The sequence below is a fragment of the Calonectris borealis genome, chromosome 2 (genome assembly GCF_964195595.1).
Source record: "Calonectris borealis chromosome 2, bCalBor7.hap1.2, whole genome shotgun sequence".
In the NCBI taxonomy this organism is placed as follows: Eukaryota; Metazoa; Chordata; class Aves; order Procellariiformes; family Procellariidae; genus Calonectris; species Calonectris borealis.
In genome coordinates this window covers 619,538-637,801 of record NC_134313.1, presented here as the reverse complement: position 1 = coordinate 637,801, position 18,264 = coordinate 619,538, and the positions used below count along the sequence as shown (strand labels likewise).

The 18,264-nt window shown below is 64.3% G+C and overlaps 2 protein-coding genes across 6 annotated transcripts in view; one reads left to right on the top strand and one right to left on the bottom strand.

Moving 5' to 3' along the window:
- Positions 1 to 394: 394 nt before the first annotated feature.
- On the bottom strand, positions 395 to 11,643 carry MAF1 (MAF1 negative regulator of RNA polymerase III). 3 transcript variants are annotated; one of them, XM_075141001.1, is made up of 8 exons: positions 11,385 to 11,643; positions 7,972 to 8,110; positions 6,364 to 6,492; positions 5,349 to 5,514; positions 3,862 to 3,983; positions 3,214 to 3,333; positions 2,574 to 2,690; positions 395 to 2,305 (listed from the first exon to the last, which is right to left on the bottom strand). In XM_075141001.1, exons 2-8 carry the CDS (start codon positions 8,052 to 8,054, stop codon positions 2,284 to 2,286), a joined length of 759 nt encoding a protein of 252 aa, XP_074997102.1. In that variant the 5' UTR covers positions 8,055 to 8,110; positions 11,385 to 11,643; the 3' UTR covers positions 395 to 2,283. The 3 variants fall into 3 exon arrangements, with proteins under 3 accessions (XP_074997102.1, XP_074997103.1, XP_074997104.1); XM_075141002.1 differs by lacking the exon at positions 11,385 to 11,643 and adding an exon at positions 10,941 to 11,217; XM_075141003.1 differs by lacking the exon at positions 6,364 to 6,492.
- Positions 11,591 to 18,264, top strand: part of SHARPIN (SHANK associated RH domain interactor) — a 19,855-nt gene continuing 13,181 nt past the window's right edge. Inside the window, exons 1-3 of one of the 3 annotated variants that reach the window (XM_075140996.1) lie at positions 11,591 to 11,673; positions 16,836 to 17,010; positions 17,722 to 17,832. In XM_075140996.1, the coding sequence (XP_074997097.1) occupies positions 16,902 to 17,010; positions 17,722 to 17,832 (220 nt within the window). In that variant the 5' untranslated portion in view covers positions 11,591 to 11,673; positions 16,836 to 16,901. Of the gene's footprint in view, positions 11,674 to 12,112; positions 12,350 to 15,836; positions 16,219 to 16,835; positions 17,011 to 17,721; positions 17,833 to 18,264 lie in introns of those variants that run through there. The other 2 variants (XM_075140995.1, XM_075140994.1) reach the window with 2 other exon arrangements.

The following is an 18,264-nucleotide window of genomic DNA, read 5'->3' as shown; positions in this document are numbered from 1 at the left end:
GCCGGGGGGACAGGGGACGTATGGCACTCCGATGGCAGCTGCCAGCGGTGGCCACAGCCTCCAGCATGTCCAGGGGGCTTTGGGCACAGCACCTGCAGGAGGAAGGGCCAGCAGCACCTACAGAGAGGGGCAGCGGGGACCTGGGGGGGACCAAGAGCCCCGGGAGCCCCCGGCTCCTGCGCGGTGGCAGGGGGACCCTGGGCACAGTACAGCCCCGGCTCTGCGCCTGCGTCCCAGGGGGGCTGCTCAGCCCCAGGCGGGAGCCCGGGTCCCCGCAGGACCGAGACCCGCCCCGTGTGACCCCCGGTACCTCCCGCAGCCCTGATGCCACCCCCCACGGCCGTGGGGGCAGGGGCTCCCCCCGCGCGGGGTCCCCGAAGGAAGGGGTGGCGAATCACAGAAAAACTTTATTGGTGTAACGATACATTGCTATGCCGTGAAGTCCAAGTTCCCTGACAGGGGTCAAACGGGGCAGGCAGCCACAGCAGGGCGCTAGTAGAGGGGCGAACGATGGCAGAGACGGGACTGGGCCAAATCCTGCTCCATCCCACGCAGCGGGGCGCGTGGGGAGCCCACGCGGGTGCAGAGGGAGGTGCGAGGGTCCCGTGAGCTCTGGTGAGAAAAGGGGGCAGCGCGACGGGAGTTGAAGGCAAACCCCTCCCTGGGTGGCGGCAGGGGCCGGGGCTCAGGTCCGTCCTGAAGAGCGATGAGGAAACAAACGCCAACTTAAAAACAAGTTTCTGAGGAGTTATGGCGAGGGAGAGGAGCCGGGGGGAGCCACCGTCGGTAACACCACGCTGCTGCCGGCGCCCACCCCGGGCGCTCAGCACCGGGGGAAGGAGTGGGGGTACCTGCCTGTCTGTCTGCCTTCCCTCTGCACCCCAAGGCCTGAGGCTGGGGGTCTGCAACATCACCTGGAGCCTCCCACCTCCCGCCAAGCCCAGGACAGGCCTGGGACGGGGGCAAGCCCCTCGGGGAAGCCCTCCGGTGATGGGAGCCTCCAGCCTTGGGATATCCACTCCACCTCCCCAGCCCACCCCCAGACGGAGGGGCAGGGGCTGCGCAGGCAGCCCCGGGTGGGGCGAGGACCTGCGGCAACGGCGCTGCCCCAGGCGGGCTCCTCTCAGGGGGCGGGAGGCATTTTGAGGCAGCTCAGATGCTGCGGCAGCTGCCGCCCCTCGTTTGTGCGTGCTCAGCTGAGCCCATCCTGCCCTGACCCGGCACCTGCCGAAACATGGAGGGGGGGAACTTGGCGCCCGAAACTCTGGGCGCCAGGGCAGAGAGGGGGGCTCGGCCCCGCAGCGGCTGGGGAGGGGGACAGAGGGAACGGGGGAGATGCGGTTGAACCAAAGCTCGGGTGCGAGTGGCAGCACCCGCTTCTGCCGCAGGCCGAGCTCATCCCAAACACAAAAACAAATGCTGCAGCCCCCCGGCGAGGGCTGAGCCGGGCCCCGGCACCGCGGCCGCTGCCCCGCCATGCTATGGCCCTGCTCTGGCCTCCAAACTGCCAAAAGTCAGCTGTGGTTTAAAAAAAAACCCAAAGAAAACCATGGGAGGTGCGGGCTGATGGTCCAGCGTTCACCCGCAGGGCTGCTCGGCGGGACCCCTCCGCACAGAACCAGTGCAGGACGCCGGTACTGCCCAGCAAAGATAAAAAAAACCAACCAACAAAACCAAAACACCAGAGAAAAAACACTGTGGGAGGGCAAAAGCAAAGCAAACCTATTTGAAACAAACGGACTCTTCTCCGGGGAAGGAGCTGAGGACAGTTCGTGGGGAGTTCAACGACGCTGCTTGCGGAGGAGGGCGGGCAGAGGCGTCCCTCCGCTGCTGCTGGTGCTGTGGACGGACGGCGTTCGCTGGGTCACAGCCAGTACAGAAAAGTGCTCGAGGGAAATCCAGCCCGGCTTCAGCGCCATGAGGAGCTTGCAGGTCAGTGCAGCCAACGAGATCAGCGATAAAGTGCAGCAAAGCTTCTCGGAGCTCCCACACAGCTGTCCGGCGAGCCCCGGCCCGCGCCGCAGCAGCCACGGGTGGGGGGAAAGGGGAGGTTGGCCGGCAGCACCGGAGCGGGGGGATGCGTCTTCGGCCAGGAGGCCGCAGCTGCTTTCAGTCCGTCGCGCTCCAAGATGCCTGGGGTACTCCAGTGTATGTGTCGGGCAGAGCGACGCCGCAGCTGCTGGGCAGGGGCAGTTCGGGAGCTCGGGGCTGCCTCGGCCGCGGGACGCAGGCAGAAGGGAGGTTCGGCAGGGCTGCCAGGCACCTCGGGGCGGTTCCGGAAACTCACATACAAATGACTTGCAACCTGTAAGCAAGCACACGGGCGTTACCGTTCTGTGGCCGTGCCGAGGCAGGGCAGGGGCGGGGGGCACAGCGGCAGCAGCATCGCTGCTCCATGCGAGAGCAGCCCGGCCCCGCCGAGCTCTGAGCCACGCTCCCGAGGCAGCCGAGCAGAAACTTCAGGCCCAGCAGCCTCCGCCCCCCATACCCACGGGCCCCGGAGCCCCTCTCCCCTCGGAGCGGGAGCCTGCGGCCGGCATGCTGGGCCAAGCCGGAGCGCCGAGCTCACACACCTGTCCTCCTCGATGCTGCCGCTTTCGGTGTCGCCGGCATCCCTGTTCTCCACGTCCTCTTCACCAAGATCCATGTCCAGCTCATTGCCAGCTTCCGAGCGCGTGTATGCGTACCCACTGGAGGAAAAAGGGCAGCGCAACGTCAGCGCCCAGCCGGCGCCCCTCCGCGACGGTGTGACCGCAGGGGAGATCCCGCTCCTCTCTCCAGTGGGCTTAGGTCCCTGCCGAGAGTCTCCTCTGCATCCAAACCGAGCCCAGGGGAAGGAAGGGCTGGCCGCGGGCAGTGCCCCCCAAGGGGGTGCTGCCCCCCGTACATGCCCCTCCATGCCCGCGAGCAGCAGCCTGCGGCCAGGCGAAGGGCCTCCCCTTCCCCGGGGACCACGGCTCCCTTCGGCTTGTCCTTTGGTGACGTGTGGCTTGGGAAGACGGAGGGAACCAGGCTCTGGTTGAGCTCCACTCTCCCCGGCGTGCAGGCAACGGTGCCGGGCAGCGCCGGGAGGGCAGTTCCCCAGCGCTTATCTACCGCGCTCAGCTGCGGGGCCAGCGGGGGCCAAACGTTTCTCCCCTGCAGGGACGCGGCTTGCGAACAGGCAAGGCAATTCTTTTTTAGGGTGACTTCAGAGGTGTCACGTGGCCTGACCTGATGGAACGACAGGTAAAAAAGACAATCCTCTTCAGCCTCTTGTTGTAAAAGAAGTAGTTGAAGGACCAGAGGCTGCCGTCCTCTCCAAAGGGGTCCGAATCCAGGTCAGGGTTGTAGCTGCAACAGCAAGCGGAGGCATGAGGAACACCGGGCCGGTCTCTGCTCCCGGTGCCAGCCCCGTTCCCGCCCCAGCTGGGAAGGAAAGGGGGAGACTGGGTGAGCTCGGAGCCACCCCGGCAGGCCGAGAGCAGGCAGCAGCGAGCCAGGCAGCACAGGGCTAGTCAGACTAGTCAGCCAGCCTGCGTGGGCCGCAGGAACCAGCTCGTGGCCCCGGGCTGGCTGCGCAAGGAGGGCGAGAGCCAGCCGGCGCAGCTGCTGCCTGGGGCGCAGATTTCCAGGGCGTGGAAGTTCTGCGTGGGAGGGGACGGCAGCAGCGGGTCCCCCTCCACGGGAAGGGAGCCGGGAGCCAGAGAACTCCAGTGAGGAGATGCCCTGCCCCGCTCCAGCGGGAAGTCCTCACACACACACAGGCAGGCACGCCAAAACGTAATCGTTTATTGAAAAATAACTCCGTTTCTCCACAGGCCATAGCATGCAGGAAAGAGGCCAGGATTCAGGCCCAGGGGTGAGTGCTTGCCCCATTACCTGTAGATGTCACACTCCGAAAGACAGATCTCCTCGTCGACAGCATCCCACAGGTGTGGCTTCAGGGCGTTGAAATCTTCCCGAACGGCAGAGAAGAGGCTGCAGTTGACAGCGTTCACCACCTAGGGAGACCGAGCAGGGCCCGTGAGAGGAGCAGAGGAGCCGCTGCCTGCCCTCCTGCCCGCCACCTCCCTCCCACGCTCCACGCGGCTCATCCTCCCCGTCCCTCCTCCGTCGAGAGGAGACACCGGAGCCTGACAATGAATGTGGAGGGGGAGAAGCAAGATGGCCAGGCACTGCTGTGCTAGCTCAGCGCGCTGAGGTGGAAGCAAGGAGATGGGCGGCAGGGAAGCAACACGGCTGCAGAGGGGAAACCCACCAGAGGACAAACAAACCCACGAAACACATAAATTCTGCAGACTCCGTGCGTATCAAAAGTCCTTGCATTTGACAGCTACTCAACCTATTCCTCTTTGTACAGACCTCCAGACCCACCAATCTCCATTTCCTTCTGAGCATCATGGAAAACAAAACAAACAAAAACCCCCACCAAGACATAGCAGGGCAGATAACCCACGGCATGGGTTACTCTGGGAACAAACACTTCGTGTTTACAACAGCGACGAAGTCAAATCTGCTGAGCTCAGTATAACTTGCTGCACGACCTACAGTCTCCATCCTACCTCTGCCTTTTCTATAAAATGGGGATGGGTTCTTCCCCCTATAGTGTTGAAATATCTTAATTTCCAAAGTGTTTCAGAGGATCTCTGGGGCAAGTCTCTCCCAGCAAAGAATGTGGTGGCTTCTCTGCAAAGAGGGCAAACCACCCCGGTCAGGGAGGACGCTCCCTGCTCCATCTGCCTCCTTGGCAAGGGCAGCCTTGCTGGGCCCCGACAGCCAGCCAGCGGCCCTGGCACCTGCTGGGAGGGACCGTGTGCTCGGAGCAGACCTGGCAGGCCGTGCAGAGCCACCCCTGGCCGGTGCGAAGTAAAGCAGTGTCCGGTCACCAGCGCTACGGGCACAGGGATGAAAGCACCGGGCAGCAGACTGGGAAGTCCTCAAGCCACCAACGCTTCCCTCACCCTTCCTTCCTCCAAATACCTGCCCCGGGAAACAGTGGCCTAACCAAGGCTGCCATGGAAAACCCGGCTCACGAGAGGCTGTTCCCAAAGAAGAGTGAAAAGCGAGGCTGCTTCTGAAGGAAAACACCCTAGGACGGCTGTTGGAAAAGACACCCCACAAACCTCTTCCTGGGAAGGATGAGGACTGCCTCATCCTCAGGCTGACACTGCCAGGGGAGGGAGCAAGGCATGCCCTGGGAACCGTTACCCGGGATCACAGCAGCGCTGTGGGGCTCCCCGGAGAACTGGACACTCCCCCCCCAGATCCGCACTGCCTTCTCTTCCAGGACAGACGCAGGCAGCACAGCAGGCCTCCCGAGCAGGGGTGCAGGACCTGCCCTGCCTCAGGGCGCTCTGCTCACATACCCAGTTGAGGCTCGGCTCCCGGCTGAACTCGTGGCTCTTGGCAGCGCTGAAGTCGTAGTCTGGGCGGAAGGACTCGTTGAGCGTGGCTATCAGGTAGAAGAGGGTCTTGCGGCTGCACTTGTCGCTCAGGGGTCCCTCCTCATCGCCGCTCTGACTTTTACTGAGCCTGAGAGGCAGAACAGCAGGGTTAGCAGTGCCACTGGCACGGCCTGGGCCAGCACTGAACATGAGCCAGCAGTGTGCCCAGGTGGCCAAGAAGGCCAACGGCATCCTGGCCTGTATCAGAACTGGTGTGGCCAGCAGGAGCAGGGAGGTGATCGTGCCCCTGCACTGGGCACTGGTGAGGCCGCACCTCGAATCCTGTGTTCAGTTTTGGGCCCCTCACTACAAGAAGGACATGGAGGTGCTGGAGCGTGTCCAGAGGAGGGCAACGAAGCTGGTGAAGGGCCTGGAGCACAAGTCTGATGGGGAGCGGCTGAGGGAACTGGGGGTGTTCAGCCTGGAGAAGAGGAGGCTGAGGGGAGACCTCATCGCTCTACAACTGCCTGAAAGGAGGTTGTAGCCAGGTGGGTGTTGGTCTCTTCTCCCAAGTAACAGCAATAGGACGAGAGGAAACGGCCTCAAGTTGCACCAGGGGAGGTTTAGATTGGAGATTAGGAACAATTTGTTCACCGAAAGTGTTGTCAAGCACTGAACAGGCTGCCCAGGGAAGTGGTGGAGTCACCATCCCTGGAGGTATTTAAAAGGCGTGTAGACGTGGTGCTTAGGGACGTGGTGTAGTGGTGGGCTTGGCAGTGTTAGGTTATCGGTTGGACTCGATGACCTTAAGGGTCTTTTCCAACCTCAATCATTTGATCGTTCTATGAACAAGCAGAGCAGCCAGCCCAGGGCCACAGACATGAGGCCAGCCACCGACGAAGGGTCATTCCCTCCACGAATCCCAACCCCCCACCCGCAGACATGCCGCTGCCTGTGGTGCGGAGCACGGCAGACAAATACCCCCAGCCTGTGGTACCTGCTGGGGCTGATCCCCGTGGTCTGAGGAGGCGACAGGGCCTCCAGGACGTGCGGCTGGCCCTCCTGGCAGAACTGCTTGAACATGTGCTTGTCATCGCCTGCCATCTTGCACGAGTAGCTCTCGATCCTGGGGAGACACGCAGCACCAGGCGTGAGGCCGGCCCAGCCACCGGCACTGCGAAAGTACCGGCCCAGCGCGGCGGGCACTCGGACGAGGCAGTGGCACGGCCAAAGATCTCCAGTCCCCAGGAGCGACCTTCCCCGCGCCGTCTGGTCTTAGCTCTGCGCAAGGCAACAGGGCTGCCACAAACCCATTTGCTCACATGTATGTATGCGTGTATGCGTGCATGGATATATAGATGTTTACCCCAAGGAGGCACAGAAGAGGCTGGCTGAGCTGAGCTGCTCCTCCAGGGACATCAGAGCCATCCCAAGAAGCTCCCCCCGTGCAGCCTCGCTCGCTGCTAGCATGGGAAGCTCAAGAGAGAGGCAGAAAGCACGCCTCACCGCTGTGGTGTCCTGTCCGCAGCACAGCAGCCAGCCAAACCGATGCCAGCAGTAAACCCGAAAAGGATCCCTTTAGCCAGGACCAAAAATAGGTCCAGAGCTGGCAAAGGACCAACTCCCTCGCAGCCAGCCCAGCAGAAGGAGCTCTCGCTGCCGCCCTGAGCTGAGATGGCCGCCAGCTCCTGAGCATCGACGCAGCGTGGCCAGAAGGACCCTGTCAGAGGTATCAGAAAAGCTTTTCCGCGTGACTGGTAGGTGCCATTGCCCAGCTCCAACAGAAGAACAATTGTGGGTGACAAACGGGACGTGAGCCGGCAACGTGCGCTGGCAGCCCAGAAAGCCACCCGTCTCCTGGGCTGCGTCCAGAGCAGCGTGGCCAGCAGGGCGAGGGAGGGGATGCTCCCCCTCTGCTCCGCTCTGGTGAGACCCCCCTGGAGCACTGCGGCCAGCTCGGGGGGCCCCAGCACCAGGCAGACGTGGACCTGCTGGAGCGGGGCCAGAGGAGGCCACCGAAATGGTCCGAGGGCTGGAACAGCTCTGCTGTGGAGAGAGGCTGAGAGAGCTGGGGGTGTTCAGCCTGGGGAAGAGAAGGCTCCGGGGAGACCTGATTGCGGCCTTTCAGTGCTTAGAGGGGGCTTGTAAGAAAGGTGGGGACAGGCTTTTTAGCAGGGCCTGTTGCGACAGGACAAGGGGGAATGGTTTTAAACGGAAAGAGGGGAGATTCAGACTGGACACAAGGAAGACGTTTGTTACGCTGAGGGCGGTGAAGCACTGGCACAGGTTGCCCAGAGAGGTGGTGGATGCCCCATCCCTGGGAACATTCAAGGTCAGGTTGGAGGGGGCTCTGGGCACCCTGATCTGGTTGGAGATGTCCCTGCCCACGCCGGGGGTTGGGCTGGATGAGCTTTGGAGGTCCCTTCCCACCCAAACCCTCCTGTGATTCTATGAGTCAGCAGCGATCTCCCCTCTGCTCCAGCAGGATTCGGGGACGGACTGCTGACGCTGCCGGACTGCAACACCTTCTGACGCTGTTCTCGGGAAAAGAAAAAGCAAGCAGCCCTGCTTCCCTGGCAGAGAGCAGGCAGCTGCCAGCACTCACCTGCCGATGATGTGAGCATCTCCCGTCTCCACTGTCAGCTGCGAGTTTATTGCTTCAAAACTTGAGTTCTCCAACAGCTTCATTGTCTCGGCTTCTGGAGCGATTCCCTGTGCAACAGTTGCTGCAAAGCGCGCGTATCCTGCAAAGAAAGAGATCCTCACAGCCGGGGAAGGAGAAGCCCGAGGTCGCACAGCAGGGTTGCAGCTTGGCCAGCCCTGTCAGGACCCTGGACTCCATGATCCTGACGGTCTTTTCCAACCTAAATGATTCTATGCCCAGAAGGCAGCGCAGAGGCAGGGCAGGGGGAAAGTCAGGAAGCCAAGACCTCTTCTGGGCAGGGGGAAAAAGAGGCCCCAGATCGGCACCCGCGCCTCCCAGCTGGCCCCGTTCTACGTGCCGCTGCGTCACTTTGGCTACGCGAGCAAGAGCGAGCTCACCCGCAGCACTCGCGGCACCCAGCGTGTGCCAGGGGTCGTGCCCGCATCACCTCCACCGGCTTTGCCAACGCTTCGGCAGTGCGCTGCGCCCAGGAGTTCCCAAGCTCCCCTCCTCACTTTTGAAGGTCACCGGCCTTTTTTGGCCGGACTGTTCTCCCTCAAAGCTGGGGAAAAGCGTGCGGCACCCGCTCTGCCGTGGGCTGGGGGCGACACGGATGCCCCAGGCAAGCCCCAGGGTGGTCTCCGGCAGCAGGACTGGGGCGGCCGCAGCAGCCCCTCGGGGAGCTGCTCCGCCGTGGTCTGTCAGGGCCCTCGGCCAAGAGCAGGACCGATGCCGGGACTGGTTAACTGGTTGCTGAATAACGTTCCTCCCAGCCGCGGGGAGGACAGCAGCCTTCAGCTACTATTTCCACGCAGGGCAGCGTCGCCCCAGAGGGACGGGCAGATTGCTGGATGCGAAGGGGGAAGGCAGCCTCCCTGCAGCCCACGCTCCCTCCCCAGCTCGGGGCCTCTCCGGGACTGTAACAGGAGAAGCTGTAAACAGGCAGGGAAGCAGTGCCAGGGCTCTTGGGAAGCGGTGCCAGGGCTCTTGGGAAGCAGCGGCCCCTTCCAGGCCTCCCGGGGAAGATCCGTCCCCACCCCTGTCCTGTGGGCACCACGACGGGGTCGCAGAAGGAACGACTCCCGGTCCTTCGGTTTCAGGACTGCAGGCGTGACCGCGACAGGCTGCGCGACCGCGACAGGCTGCGCTGTGGCAGGGCCAGGGATACTCTTACCGTGACATTAGCCAACGTGACCAAACCAGATCATGTGCAAGTCAAAGCGACACTAAAGCAAACGCTGTCTCTACAAGGCAGCTTCAGCATTTACCACAATCCCCAGCCGCTGAACAGAGCGGCCTGAGCTAAACAGTGCTGGCAAACCCCCTGCTCCGTCCTGTGACGGGGAAAGCAGCAAGCAGCTCTTCCAACACCCCAGAGAGCAGAAAATGGCTCCACAACCCCCCTCCGGCATGAAATATTGGCTGTCATTGCGATCAATAGCCCTGCAAGCGGGAAAGAAATTGCCCAGGCGCAGATGAACAGCAAGTTCCCATCACCCTGACACGCTTTCCTGCAGGGCTCTGGTTTCTTTCAGCTTGTTAAAGCACCGGTATTTGCCCTGACAGCCCCTGGTCTCGGTCAGTCTTCCACATCGGGGAAAACCAGGTCTTTCTGCAGCCATCCCTGCACTGGCCCGAACTTTTCTCTCTGCTGCGGGTGAGAGGAGACAGAAGCGAGCTCAGGAACAGTCTTGGGAAGATGGAGAAGGGAAAATTGAGGAATCAAATGCCAACCCGCAAGGTACCAGGGCAGAAAGCAGAACATTTGCCAGAGCATCCTCATGCCACAAGCACATCTCCCTCCCCCGGGCACAGAGACCGGCCGGCAGCGCTGCCCAACACCTCTTTAGTGATGCGAAAGGCACCGGGGAACTTGAGCGTTCGCAATAAAACAGCAACCTGGAGCAGTCGCACTGCTCGAGCTCTGAAACCATGAACCGACAGGTCCCTTGGATGCCAAAACCCGCCCCGGCGCCCAACCCCTTGTTCTGCAGGGAGAGCTCCCGGCTCCTTGTGCTCCCTAAAGCTGCTGTCGCCAGAGAAAGGATGCAGACGCTGCGAAATCCAGAGCTGGTGGCGGTTTTTCCCACCGAAGAATCGCTCTGGGGAAGAAGCTGGGACGATGTGCCAGCCCGTTTCGGACCGGAGCAGAAGATCTGGCAATGATGAGATGGGAAGGACTAACACGAGCCCTCGGCGAGCAGAAGCTCCGCCTGCTTCCAAGGATTGCTTCACCCACAGCGGGAATTTTACAGGATATGGATTTTCTCACCCCAGCGCAGGCGGAGCCGCTACCTTGGGCGGCGGAATAAAAGCGCCGTTAACCCAAGCTGCGGTCAAAAGGGGCGTTCAACCACACTTTGGCACGGCAACACCCACCGGCACCGAGAGACGGCTCCTTCCTGCTGCCGGTGCTGCGTGGAGCAGGAAGGAGCCATCTCTCGGCGCCCGTGGGGGCAAGGGCAGAGACACCGGGCTGAGAGGTTTGCCGGTTACGGTGCCTACGCCGTTCCACACCAGCCTGGTCCCGAAACCACGGCTCAGTCTCCTTCCTTGCCCCGGCTGATTTAGCACACAGCAAACATGGTTGAGGACATCCCAAAAGTGACAGAGTGCTACTTTTAAATTTAAACCAGCTTAATGTAAAGGGGTTTGGGTATCGCGGCGTGTCTGGGTGCCAGCGGGGACCGCAGCAAGCCACCCCATGTAAAAGCCGGCAGAAGCAGAGCCTAGGTGAGGTGACAGGTGACCTGAAGTGCTAAATTTTGGAAAAGGAAAAAGCAAAATGAATAATTTGGGGTAAGCCAAGTCAGCCTGCGAACATTGGCTACGTCCTCTTCGGGACGAAGGCGACCACCCCCTTCCACTACTGGTGGGGTCCAGCCCAGGGCTCTCCCCGGGGAGGGATGGGCCCGACACCCCTGCGTTACCTGACAGGGAGGCGGGTGCGGTGGCGCAAAGGGGACCCTGGAGATGGGGGGCGATGGAGGAGGAGGAGAGCGGGATTCGAGGGGAGCTGCCACAAACGGGAAAATGGAGACGGGCCCAGCCGCTGCCCGGCTGCTCCGGAAGGCGGCCCCGAGGCGCCGGAGCGCTCGCAGCCAGCACAGCCACTTCCCGGGGACCGGAGGCCGGGCAGGAGGCGGCTCCCCCGGGCGGGCCCGGCCCGCGGCCCTGAAGGTGACAGGCCCCGGCGGGCGGGGAACGGCGGCGCCGTCCCGGCGTGCCCCGCGCGGCGGGCTGAGAGCCGCCTCTTGCGGACTACAGCTCCCAGCGTGCCCCGCGCGGCCGAGGTGCGCCGGGCCGCTGCGCGCCAACCGCGGTGCACGCTGGGAGCTGTAGTCCGCGGGTGTTCTCCGTGGAACCGGGCTTACCGGCGTTTCCTGCTCTCGGTCCCGGCGGGGCCTCCTCGCTGTGACAGCTCCTTCAAGCTCGGGGCGTTTGTAAAGGGAGGCGTCTCCGGGGAAAGCTCGAGGAGGACGCGTGTGCCTCGGCCGCCGTCCGCCGTCTGGCGCCGGCCCACCGGGCCTCCGCCCACCTCGACATGTCCCCGACTGCTCGGGACGGAGCGAGCGGCTGAGCGAGACCTGGGCGTCCCCCGGGGCGGGCGGGCGAGGGAGCGAGCGGCCGACCCTCTCCTCAGGCACCGGACGACAACAAGCGGTGAGGCCCCACCCGCGGCCCCTCCGTCCCGAGCGGCGGCTGACAGCCCGCTGCACCCCATTGGAGGGCGGCCCTGGCAATCGCCGCAGACCTCCCCTTCTGTTGGCTGAGAGGGACGTCAATCAAGAGAGCACGCCTGCCCTCCGCTGGGACAGATCCGAGGCCCCTCCCACAGGCTGGAGCGCTCGGGGTTCTGATTGGCTGCCGGGGACAAAGACGGGGGGAGCGGTTGTCAATCACAGCAGGGGTGCGCGCGGCGCCCCCACCCGGCTCGGCGGGGCGCTGCGCCCGCGGGGGCGGGGCGAGGGGGAGGACCGTCCGGTACCGGAACGCTCGGACGCGGGGGCGCGTTTCCCGCCGGACCGGAACGCTCGGATGCGGGGGCGCGTTTCCCGCCGGACCGCGCGGCGGGCGGAAGTGCCGGCGGAGGCGGAGGGAGGCGGCGGCGGCGGCGATGGCTCTGCCCGGTGCCCCCGCCCCGGCCCCGGCCGCGGCCCCGGCGCCGCCGCCGCCCACCGTGCTGATGGCGGTGCGGGCGGGGCTGGCGCGGCCCTCCCGCCTCCCGCCGCTGCCCGCCGCCGCCGCGCTCCGCCTGCAGCTCAGCGTCGAACCGGCGGCCGGCGGGCAGCGCCGCTTCCGCCTCGGCCTGCGGCACCCGGAGGCGGCCGGCGGCGCGGTGAGAGCGGGGGGGCCCGGGGATGGATGGGGCGGGGGGTCGGGGGCAGCGCGGTGCCGCGGCGGGCAGTGGCCGGGGGGGGTCGGGCCCCCCCATCCCGTCCCCGGTGCCGAAGAGCCCGCGCTGGGCTCTGCCCGGCTCCTGTCGCGGGGCGGGGGCAGCCCTCCGGGGCGGGGACATCCGGGTCCCCCCTCCCCGGGCAGCGCTGCCGGGCGGGGGCCTCGGTCCCGCGGGGGGAGGAGGGCTCCGTAGGTCCCTGCCCGGGGGTCCCTGCGCCCCCCCGCCACCACAAGCCCACCCGAACCCCCTCGGGCAGCGCCGAGGAGCTCAAGGTTTCCAACGTGGATCTCCTGCGCCAGCGCGGGGGGTCCCGGCAGCCCCCGGCCGGGGGTGCAGCGCCGGGCGCGGCTGTGCTGCCCGCTTTCCCCGCACAGCTGCCGGCCTTTGCACCGGTCTGGTTTTCCCCGTCCTCCCTCTCTTCGGTGGAGTGGCCACCCATTTCGCTGGGTGCTTAAGCTCAGGAGGGAAAACGCAGGAGCTCCTCGCCAGGGGTGTTCGCTCTGTGCCCCCCCGCCCTCCCCTCAGACATGGCCCTGCTCGGGTCCCCGCTCGCTTCAGCTGCGGCACCAGTTCAGTGTCATCGAACCACGGGGTGGTTTGGGTGGGAAGGGACCTCCAAAGCTCATCCAGCCCAACCCCCAGCGTGGGCAGGGACATCTCCAACCAGATCAGGGTGCTCAGAGCCCCCTCCAACCTGGCCTTGAATGTTCCCAGGGATGGGGCATCCACCACCTCTCTGGGCAACCTGTGCCAGGGTTTCACTGCCCTCAGCGTAACAAACGTCTTCCTTGTGTCCAGTCTAAATCTCCCCTCTTTCCGTTTAAAACCATTCCCCCTTGTCCTGTCGCAACAGGCCCTGCTAAAAAGCCTGTCCCCACCTTTCTTACAAGCCCCCTCTAAGCACTGAAAGGCCGCAATCAGGTCTCCCCGGAGCCTTCTCTTGCCCAGGCTGAACACCCCCAGCTCTCTCAGCCTCTCTCCACAGCAGAGCTGTTCCAGCCCTCGGACCATTTCGGTGGCCTCCTCTGGCCCCGCTCCAGCAGGTCCACGTCTGCCTGGTGCTGGGGCCCCCCGAGCTGGCCGCAGTGCTCCAGGGGGGTCTCACCAGAGCGGAGCAGAGGGGGAGCATCCCCTCCCTCGCCCTGCTGGCCACGCTGCTCTGGACGCAGCCCAGGAGACGGGTGGCTTTCTGGGCTGCCAGCGCACGTTGCCGGCTCACGTCCCGTTTGTCACCCACCGGAGTCCCCCAGTCCTTCCCGGCAGGGCTGCTCTCCATCCCCCCCTCCATCCCCCAGCCTGTGTTGATAGCGGGGGTTGCCCCGACCCAGGTGCAGGACCTTGCACTTGGCCCTGTTGAACTCTACGAGGTTCACACAGACCCACTCCTCCAGCCTGCCCTGGTCCCCGTTTCAGGAGCAGACCTGCTCCTGGCTGATTTTCCCCCGATTTGCTCAGCCCCGGGGGCAGCTGCACATGGGCCAAGACCTTTCCTCCCGCCTGACGTGCCGAGGCTGGGCTGCACCACTGAGCCCCCGGTGCCCGCTGCCCTGCTCTCGGGGTGCCTTTCCTCTCCGTCCCCGCTCTGGTTTCTGGTTTGTGCCGTGCTGGAAATCTTCCCCCTCCGAGTCTCTGCTCCCAGCGCCAGGAAGGTGCCTGGGAAGGGGCCGTGGAAGCGATGCAACTGCCTTTCCCCTGTGCTGCCCTCGGGCCAGGGCTCAGCTCCCCCTCCAGCCCCGCTGGTTGGAGGACGGCCACCGGCGCTCTTCCTTGCGAGCTCCAGGGTTTCTTGGCTTCGCGCAGGGCAAGCCAGGCCGGGGCTGCTCCTGCCGGCTCTGCAGGAGCTCGAGTCCTGTAAGTGCTGTGTAAAACCCGAGCGGGGAGGCTGATGGTGCTGCCGGGGAGGCGGAGGCGGCGGCGGTGCTGCCGGGGAGGCAGGATGGGCCCCAGCTCACGCTCCCCGTCCAGTTACGGTTCCTGCCACCTTAAAGCGCACTGGCTGCTCAGCCGTCACTGCGGGCACTCCTGTGGTTAGCTCGAACCTGGGTTTTGGTTTCTACCGGAGCGCGGCGGGGCTGCAGCACGTGCCTGCCGGAGCGGCGTGAGGTTGTGCGCGAGGCCGTGGCTCAGTCTGGGGGGTGAGCGGTGGGATGAGCAATGGGATGAGCCGGGAGGCAGCATGAAAGGGAAACGCAGTCACTGGCGAGACTCCCCGGAGCCTGGCCCTGATCCCCCCTCTCCTTCTCCCCTCTCAAGGTCAAAGCGCTGCAGGGAGCAGTAACGCACGGCAGCCGGGCCGGCCTCCCGGCCAGAGCGCGGCATTGAGCCCGTCTGCCCTTGGGAGACGCGTGCCGTCCGCCCCGGCCTCGCCTGGGCTGGACTCCCGTCCTGGCTCGGGCACGGAAGGCAGCGCCGGGCTGGCCCCGGGTGGCAAATGGTGTCGGACCAGCTGCGCTCTCTGGCAGCTGACCTCTCGGCCTCTGCTTGCCGCGGCAGCGTTAATCCTGCGGTGCACTGCTGTCCGCCCGCCCTGGCCCGGTGCAACGGGAGGGCTCTGGCGCGGGATCCGTGCCCGGGATCTGGCTGGCAGGCAGCTCCTGCCGGGAAGGAGCCCGGGACGTGCCCGCGGGAAGGGGATTGGCTCTTGGGACGTCCAGAGGAGCCTCCACCGGCTCCGGGGAGCTGCTCAGCCCTCAAAGGCTGTGAGCTGGGAGGGCGAAGGAGGGGGATGAAGCTGTGGATCCGGTGTCCTCTCCTCTGCTGCAGCTACAGAGGCTGGGGGCAAGAGGTTCCTCGTCTTCAGGAGCAGATACACAGCCAAAACCTCCCGTCTGAGCCCCGGGCTGGTCGCTCAGCGGCTCCCAGACCCGCTGAAGGTGGAGGATGAGCTGGAGGTGTCTGTTTGGCTGCAGGTACCTGTCACCAGCGGCTCTGCAGCTGGTGCAGCCCACCTGCCTGCTCCCACCACCTCCCTTGCCTTCCCTGGGGTCCCCCAGGGGCAGGGGCTGTTCCCCTGGGTGCCCCTTGGCACAACGGCGGGAGCTGGCTGCTCTGAGCACCCGGCAAATTGAAACCCTGTTTTCCTGGGCATTGTCCTAACGGATTGGAGCCGGAGGCAGTGGGCAGGAGTGCGAAGCCACGGCTGACGTGGCCGTGTGTCAGGGCCAGCGTTTCTGACTCGGAAGGTGGCCCTGGCAAAGGTGCATCCCTGGGCTCTGCTCTGCGGCCGAAAGCGCTCGGTTCCTCCCTCGCTTTGATTCCTTCCCCTGGGACCATCCTCCCCCCGGGACGTGGGTGCGGAGGACCCCCAGGAGCTGCTCCGGGGTCAGTTTTACCCTCCGGGCTGACAAGTCAAAGGGAGAGCTGCCGGCGGCAGGGTGCTTGTCATCAGCTTCTCTCTTTTCCCCCCATTCCTGTAATCCTGGTGTTGGGGTAGGGGACAGCGGGCTGGGAGGGCTTGGCAGGACATAAAACTCAGACGAAGGGCAAGGAAACCAGCGGTTTCTCTCAAACTTCCTTCCAGCCCCCCGTCCCCGTCCTGCGCAGGCAGCGCTTGCCTGCTTCCTGCTCGCTGCCCGCTGGGCGCGGTGGCAGGTGACTGCGCAGAGCCCTTCCCTGCGCCCCGGCTCCTCCCTTTTACCAGAAGCGGAATTGAAAGCTCTGGCGTAAATTCGAGACTGGAAGGAGGAAGCAGGGTCAGGGCACCCCGAGGACGGCTGGGGCTTTCCTGCGGAGGCTCGTCCTGCGCCCCGTGGCTGGCTGGGAGCTGGCAGAGCCTGTCTGCTGGGGGACGGGGGAAGCTGAGCCCCGAGGTGCCTGTGTGTGGGGAAGGGTTTTCCCGAGGCTTGCAAAAGGGGGAAGGAACTGGCTTCCCCCAAGCACTGGTGTCATGGCAGCCTGACGCATCTTAGACGTCTCCTGCGCTTTGGTTTTGAGAGAGGGGACGAGGCAAACGTGGGAGAAGTGCTGCGTTTAGTTGTGTGTGCACCCGGTGGAGACAGCCGCGTCAGCGCAGGGTGGCTGGGGATCACCCGGCAGGCGCCAGGTCGGTGGCTGTGAGCAGGTCACAGCCCTCGGTGTTCTGCGGTGGCCTCTGGCCGGGGTGGAGGACGCGAGACTGCAGACAGCGGGGCGGCTGCCGAGCCGTGGCGGGGCTTGGAGGCAGCCCTCGGCACGGAGGGTCGGCATTTCAGGCTGGGTTTGTGGTTCGGTGCCTGGGGATGGAGGTTGCACTTGGCTTGGTACGTGTTTCTGTCCACGCTTTATCTCGTGAGAGACCGTGGTGGAAGCAAGGAGAGGGACAGCCCGTGTCCCCAGGACCTGGCTTGGACGCCGTGCCGGGGGGTTGCCCCCTGCACCGTCTGCGTGCGGCGCGTCTTCGTCCTGGCTCTGTCGTGGCGTGACCCTCTTGTCCTTCTGCTTCCCCCAGAACGTCGCCGAGTACGACCTCAAGGACATCTCGTACAAGGTGAGGAGCCCCACGTGCCATGAGCTGATGGTCCTCGGCTCCTCGGACGAGCCCATGGTGTTCAACTTCGAGGAGGAGCGGGAGGCGCAGAAGTGGTGGACGATCGTGAGCAGCTCCCTGCGGGAGGTGCAGAAAGGTCAGTGCTGGCAGGGACCTGGGGCATCTGCCTGCCGCCCAGAGGGGCTGCCGGGCTTTCCCGGCCCTGGCAGCTGACGTACCCAGCTGGGAGACAAGGCTGGGACTGGTCCTGCCACAAAATAATTCGGGCGTGCGATACCAGCTGCTTCTGGCTCCCCGAGTGCTGGGGCCGCATCTCAGCCCATTCCTTCTGCGGGGCGTTAACTCCTGCACACCCGGAGAGGGACATTCGGGGGGTTCCTGCGTACGTTGGAGCATCCGAGGGGGTGGAGGAGACCCCAGGAGACGGGAGGTGGTGTGGGCAGTGCCGTGGAAACAGGATGGCTGTCCCAGCCCCGCTTGCGGCGGGGGAGATGCTCGCCTGAAGAGAGAAAAGCGGCACCAGGAGGGTCTGAGGAGCTGGAGGCAGGTGCTGCATCTCTGCTGCCTTCACCCCAGCAGTCCTGGGAGTTTGGGGGAGCAGCGGCCAGAGGGTTTGCAGAGATGGTGGGCTGTCGCTGATGCTGCTCTCTGAGCTCTGTCAGCCCCTGGGACGTGGATTAGGGTCGCTGTTTCCTTCGCCTCAAGCGACCTTGAGTAGCTCAGGGCTTCCCAATGCATCTTCTCCCTGTGGTGTGAGTGTGGAGCTCCTTGGGGAGGACAGTCGGTGACCGTCACTGCTCGGAGGGGTGGCCCTGCCCTGCCCTGATGTATTCCTGCTTTCCCTCAGCCTCGGACAGCACGCTGGCGTCCCAGGCCTCATCCCTGCCCGCGGCTGCCGGGGGCGTCTCTGCAGATCAGGATCCAGAGGCAGCTCTGTCCTTGGAGCTTTCCGAGAAAGGTATTTGAGGGGGAAGGTTTCTTGGCTCTTTTCCATACATCAGGAGTTACCAACCCTCCACGGGAGACACGCTCAGACCCGGGTCCAACTGCTCCCCAGCCTGTGGCTGACAACAAGTTCTTTTATCATAGAATGATCGAATCATTGAGGTTGGAAAAGACCCTTAAGATCATCAAGTCCAACTGTTAACCCACCACTGCCAAGCCCACCACCAAACCATGTCCTAAGCACCACATCTACACATTTTTCAAACACCTCCAGGGATGGGGACTCCACCACTTCCCTGGGCAGCCTGTTCCAAGGCTTGACAACCCTTTTGGTGAACAAATTGTTCCTAATGTCCAATCTAAACCTCCCCTGGTGCAACTTGAGGCCGTTTCCTCTCGTCCTATCGCTGTTACTTGGCAGAAGAGACCAACCCCCACCTCGCTA